The 6,000-nt window shown below is 44.9% G+C and overlaps 1 protein-coding gene across 2 annotated transcripts in view; it reads right to left on the bottom strand.

Annotated features, from left to right (window-relative positions):
- Positions 1–5,705, bottom strand: part of LOC140489378 (chaperone Ric-8A) — a 38,365-nt gene extending 32,660 nt beyond the window's left edge. For both annotated transcript variants that reach the window (XM_072588870.1, XM_072588869.1), the window contains exon 1: positions 5,495–5,705. In XM_072588870.1, coding sequence (XP_072444971.1) covers positions 5,495–5,578 — 84 coding nt within the window. In that variant the 5' untranslated portion in view covers positions 5,579–5,705. The remainder of the gene's footprint in view (positions 1–5,494) is intronic.
- Between the last annotated feature and the right edge of the window lie 295 nt (positions 5,706–6,000).

Genomic DNA, 6,000 nt, shown 5'->3' on the forward strand with positions numbered 1-6,000 from the left:
CTGTGAGTGATCGTCGGCAGTTAGGAGACGGTGGAGGATGGGTTCCTGAGAGTGGCTGCATCAACAGACTGCACACTATCCGACCTAACACTATCCGCTTAACACTAAACAGATTACAATTCAAACAGAAATTAAATCAAGTCTAATCGCCTGTGTTCTGGGCTCATGGGATGTAAAGGAGATGTCTGTTACAGAGAACAAGTGATATCACTGAAGGAAGTGCCATGGAATGGCAGAGGCTATTCTGCCCCTCAGATCTGTTCTGCCTCTATTTAATAAGATCATGGCTGATATGTGACCAAACTCCATAAGCCCTCCTTTCCACATCCCCATGTCTATAGGTGTCACAGTGGCTCAGTGGTTAGCACTGCTGCCTTACAGCACTAGGGGGCCTGGGTTCAATTCCAGCCTTGGGCAACTGTTTGGGTGGAATTTGCACATTCTCCCTGTAGATGTGCTCTGGTTTCCTCCCACAATCCAAAGCTGTGCAGGTTAGGATGGATTGGCCGTGGTAAAATTGTCCATAGTGTCCTGGGTTGCGCAGGCTGGGTGGGTTAGCCCTGGGAAAGGCAGGGACAGGGTGAGATGCTCTTTGGAGAGTCCGATGGGCCAAATGGCCTCCATTCTATGATTCAAAAAAACATCAGGTTTAGAATCAATCAATTAAAAGGAAAAACCTGTCAAGTTTGGAAATGTCACAACTCACCTCGTATCCCTGAAAAGACAAGCCCAGGGTGGATCAGTACATTATCATTTCTAAACCTGAATTTTTGACTTAAATTGCCATTTGTGGAAGAGAATTCCAAACTTCTAACTGTCTTGTCTGTGTATAAACAGGTTTAACAACTTCACTCCTTAAAGCTCTGACTCAAATTTTCAGGCTAATGCTCCCGAGTGCTGGACACCCTGAAGGATTTTAGATTAGTGTGGTGCTGGAAAAGCGCAGTAGGTCAGGCAGCATCCGAGGACCAGGAAAGAGCTAAGCTTTTTCCCGAAACATCAATTTTCCTGCTCCTCGGATGCTGCCTGACCTGCTGTGCTTTTCCAGCACCACTCTGATCTAGACTCTGGTTTTCAGCATCTGCAGTCCTTGTTTTTACCCTCAAGAAGTCGCCTCTCTCTATTTGTCCAGTGTGTTCCCTACATACCTGGAAAGTTCTGATTAAATTGTCCCTTAAGCTTCTACATTAAGGAATGTTCCACCATGTTCTCAGTATTTAGCATGAAACAAGAAGGAAAAGTAAAGATGAACTCTATTGCTGCATTTTCTGGTTGAATTTTGTGTTTTTTCTGTGCTTTAAGATGGTGCCAAAGAGTGGTGATTCTCAACAACACTTTTCACTGTATGTGTAACACACATGACATTAAATATATCTCAATGTAAGTCTTGGCTCCCAATATCATTCTGGTAAACATATGCGCTGCTTTTTCTCATCACTAACATTGTGATGTACTGTCAGATGTACACTCGTAACTTGAGTGCAGCTCGGTGGATGACCCTCCCACCTCCGTGTTAGAAGATTGTTGGGTAGGGACTCACTCTGGGATCTGAACGCCGTGATCCAAGCCAGAGACTCTCAGTGCCGGTGCTGAGGGAGCCCCGCACTGTCTCAGGAGCTTTCTTTCACACAGAGCTGCCATACAGAGTCTGCCTTCAGAAAGTGAGCAAGTAACTTGCTGTAAAGTTCCCCCGATTGTCACGAACAATTTACACCCCGCTGTCAACCAACACTATGTGGAAGTCACCGTGTTGCTGCTTGTGGGATCTTGCTTTGCACACATTTCCTTCATTGCAACAGTGCCTATACCCCTGTAAATGGGTTGTGAAACTCTGAAGGCCTTGAAAGGTAATATATAAATGCAAGTTCTTTTTTGATCTTGCAGTCTTCAGGTTGATCTATGTACAAGGGAGCTCACTGAAACAGATGAAATTCTTATCAGGTTTGACAGGGTCAATGTTAGGAGAGTGTCAACCATCCCCAAACCCACTCCAGGCTAGAAGATGGGGTCACAGCCTCAGGATAAGGACTCAGCCATTTAGGACTGAGATGAGGCAAGATTTCTTCACTTAAAGGATTGACAACAAGTCCAAAGATTCACAGCAACAAGTTATATTTATATAGCGGCCTTGACGCAATGAAACATTCCACAGTGCTTCATATGAGCATTAAGCTAGACACCACGCCACTTAAGAAGGTATTACATCAGATGAGCAAATGCTTGGTTGGGGAGGGAGGTTGTGAAAGGTGAATTCAAGAGGCGAAGCGAGGTTTTGAAAGACAGGCATCAAAGAGGGCATGGCAGAATTTAGGGCCCAGGGAGCTGAAGGCTTGGCTACACCAATAGTGGAGCAATTAGAATCAGGAACACATGGGGCTGGTGGAATTACAGGAGATCAGATATCACAGAGAGGTGGATTGGATAACGGAAGGAGGGAGGAGTGAGTTCACAGAAGGATTTGAGAACAATAATGAGGTTGTTAGACCAGAGAGCTGCTGATGCTTAGTCACCGAGTATACTCGAGGCTGAGATTGATAGATTGACATTCGAAGGGATGGGCTTGGGCAGGAACATGCCATTGATGGAGAGAACCCGCTGTTACTATATTGAATGGGGAACAGCTAAAGGGACCTACTCCCGTCCTATCCTGAAGGTTATTATACTGAAAGAAGCATAGAAACAGACCCTTCGGCCCACCATGTCTGTACTAACCATGATGCCATTCCAAATTAATCCAGCACAGTGGCTAGCACTGCTACCTCACAGTGCCAGGGACCTGGGTTCAATTCCACCTTTGGGTGACTGTCTCTGCAAGTTCTCCCTGTGTCTGCATGGGATTCCAAAGATGTGTAGATTAGGGTGGATTGGCCATGTTAAACTGTCCATAGTGTCCTGGGCTGTGCAGGCTAGGTGATTTGGTCATGGGAAATGTAAGGTTACAGGGATGCGGTGGGTCTGGACAGGATGCTCTTCGGAACATCTGTGTGGACTCGATGGGCTGAATGGCCTACTTACACAGTTCAGGGATATGAAAATAATCCCATCTGCCAGCACATGGGAAACATGGATCTTCATTCAGATGCATTATTTCGAATGCATCCTATTGGACTTAACACCAACCTCAGTGTAAAACAATATTACTTATGCAGTTGCTCTGCATATTTCACTTCCTCTAAGTAGTAACATTTCCGGTTAAAATATTTCACATTGACACTGTATTTCTTCGTCAAGATGCGTGTTTCAGAATTAATCCAACCAGACTGGAATATGTGAATGGTGAAAATAAATTAGTAATTTCTCTGTGAAATAATTTTCCACAAAATAATTTAAGTTCCTCCCAGCCAACTAGCAGAAAAGTCAGAACTGCATCCGGGGTGTGGGCAAGGTGTGAAACATCACTGGATATTACCACAGGAAACAGAAGCAGGAGTAGGCCATTCGGCCCCTCACATCTGCTTCACCATTCCATACAATCATGGCTGTCACTGGTTTTCAGCTCCACTTTACTGCACGCTCACCTTCAAAAAATACAGCACAGCTCAGTCCGGAATGATCAGCCCCTTATCCTGAGGCTGTGTTCCCATATTTTAGATTCCCCTGTCAGAAGGATAATCTTGGTAAAAACAATGACTGCAGATGCTGAAAACCAAATACTGGATTAGTGGTGCTGGAAGAGCACAGCAGTTCAGGCAGCATCCAACGAGCAGGGCTTTTGCCCGAAACGTTGATTTCGCTGCTCGTTGGATGCTGCCTGAACTGCTGTGCTCTTCCAGCACCACTAATCCAGAAGGATAATCTTCCAAACCCACGACCACTTCCATCTAGAAGGACAAGGGCAGCAGATACATGGGAACACCACCCCCTGCAAGTTCCCCTCCGAGCCTCTCACCATCCTGACTTGGAAATATATCACCGTTCCTTCACTGTCACTGGGTCAAAATCCTAAAATTCCCTCCCTAAGGTCATTGTGGGTGTACCTACAGCACATGGACTGCAGCGGTTCAAGAAGGCAGCTCACCCCCACCTTCTCAAGGGGCAACTAGGGACGGGGCAATAACTGCTGGCCCAGTCAGTGACATCCACGTCCCATAAAATGAATGTCAAAAGAAGCTTTCAGCATCTGCCCTATCAGGTCCCTTTAGAATCGTGTCTGTCTCAATGAGATCACCTCTCATTCTTCCTAACATCAGAGAATATCCGCTCCATTTTCTCAGTCTCTCGGTACAGGGACCAACCTGGTAAAGTTTTAATCTCAACGCCAATATATCCCTTTGTAAGTGTGGAGAGCAAATGTGCATATAGTACAACAGCAACGAGAGCTCATTACGCCTGCACTCCAATCCAACCAGACATCAACCCCCAGATTATTGTCAGCCATTAGTAACGTCACATCACTCACAGACATCTCCAAGTATTGTTCGGTCAAAATCCTGGAATTCCCTCCCTAAGGGCATTGTGGATCAACCCACAGCACATGGACTGTAACGGTTCAAGAAGGCAGCTCACCCCCACCTTCTCAAGGGGCAACGAGGGACGGGACAATAAATAATGGTCTAACAAGTGACATTCACAGCCTTGTAAATGAATTTTAAAAATGCCCTACCCAGGTTTGATTTGGTTGGAAATCATTTGTAGTTTGGAAAGTTTCAACATAACATATCAGGAGCATTTTGTAAAGTGTGACCCCAGTGTCACGTTAATAGTCCGATTCCCCTGGTCTATTCTCTCATTCTCCTATCGCTAACTCTGGCACAGTGACCAAACACCTTAAAATACATTACACTTCCCCTTCAATAAGATACATTGATTTAAAACTGAACTCACACCTTAGGTAGATGAATAAATTATCCTAGTTTTTACTTAAAGTGTTTTAACTTGCAACCAAAGCTGTTAAACCCTCCTGTGACTCCCAGGGTGATAGAGAATTAGTTGGCGTTTCAATCACATCTGTCTAACCACCCCAACTAGAGCGAATTAATATCGCAAGTCAGATTTGGATTGAATCAGATCAGAACAGTAGTTCTGAGGATTTATATACATTCTAGGGGAGGGAGGGGAGGGGTGGACTTAAAACTGAAAACACTGACATTTGGTCAAATGCAGCAGAAACTAAACCCAGTTGACTGTCCAGCTCAGTAATTCCTACCACCACCCCCACCCCACCAAAAAAATACGATCATTCTCACCTGGGGATTAAATATCTAAGCCGGGGGGGGGGGGGGAATTTGGTTTGTGTGGCCTGGATTGTTTAACTGCACTGACCAAAAGCACAGGTTAAATAATCTTATTTATAAAAAAAAATGTGTAACACACTACCCCCACTCCCCAAGCCCCCCTCGCAGTTATGTGGTCAGAGTCAGCAGCTGGAAGCACTGACAGAGGTTGTAGGGTTAGGGGGAAGGAGAAGGAGGGTAACGCAAAGATATATTTGTTTGTTATAAACAGTCTGGAAATGTGATTCTCTCTCTCTCTCTCTCTCAGACAGGCACCTCACCTCTCTGTTGAATTCTAGCAGTGCATTCTGTACTGCATCCTGGTCACCAGTTTGCAAGATGTCAATTAATAAGCTCAGTTCCATCCTCCGCGATAGATATAGGGATTGAGGGCTGGGAGCTCTCGCCTCAGAATCCCAGCAGGTTTCTCGATCCGTGGGGTTTGGGAGAAAATTAATGCTAAATCCTCTCTCTCTCTCTTTCTCTGTGACAGGCAATGACATCACCAGAATGGGAGGAGGAAAAAGATATGTTCAAAACACTGCCTGTCTAACCATCTCAGTTCCTGCTCTCTCTCTCTGTGACATTCAATAGTGATTAACCCATTGAGGTCCACACGGCACACAGCCATTTTTTATGAATGTTTAGGTAAAATTGTCCTTGGTCTTTTTCTGTGAATTGTACGTTAATTGTGTTTCATTGGTATTTCAGTTTTGATCACAGATAAGGAGACCCCTGTTTGAACAGGATTGGGAGCATTAGTGAGAAATGGATTTGGATGTTTAAG

The sequence above is a fragment of the Chiloscyllium punctatum genome, chromosome 18 (genome assembly GCF_047496795.1).
Source record: "Chiloscyllium punctatum isolate Juve2018m chromosome 18, sChiPun1.3, whole genome shotgun sequence".
Taxonomy (NCBI): Eukaryota; Metazoa; Chordata; class Chondrichthyes; order Orectolobiformes; family Hemiscylliidae; genus Chiloscyllium; species Chiloscyllium punctatum.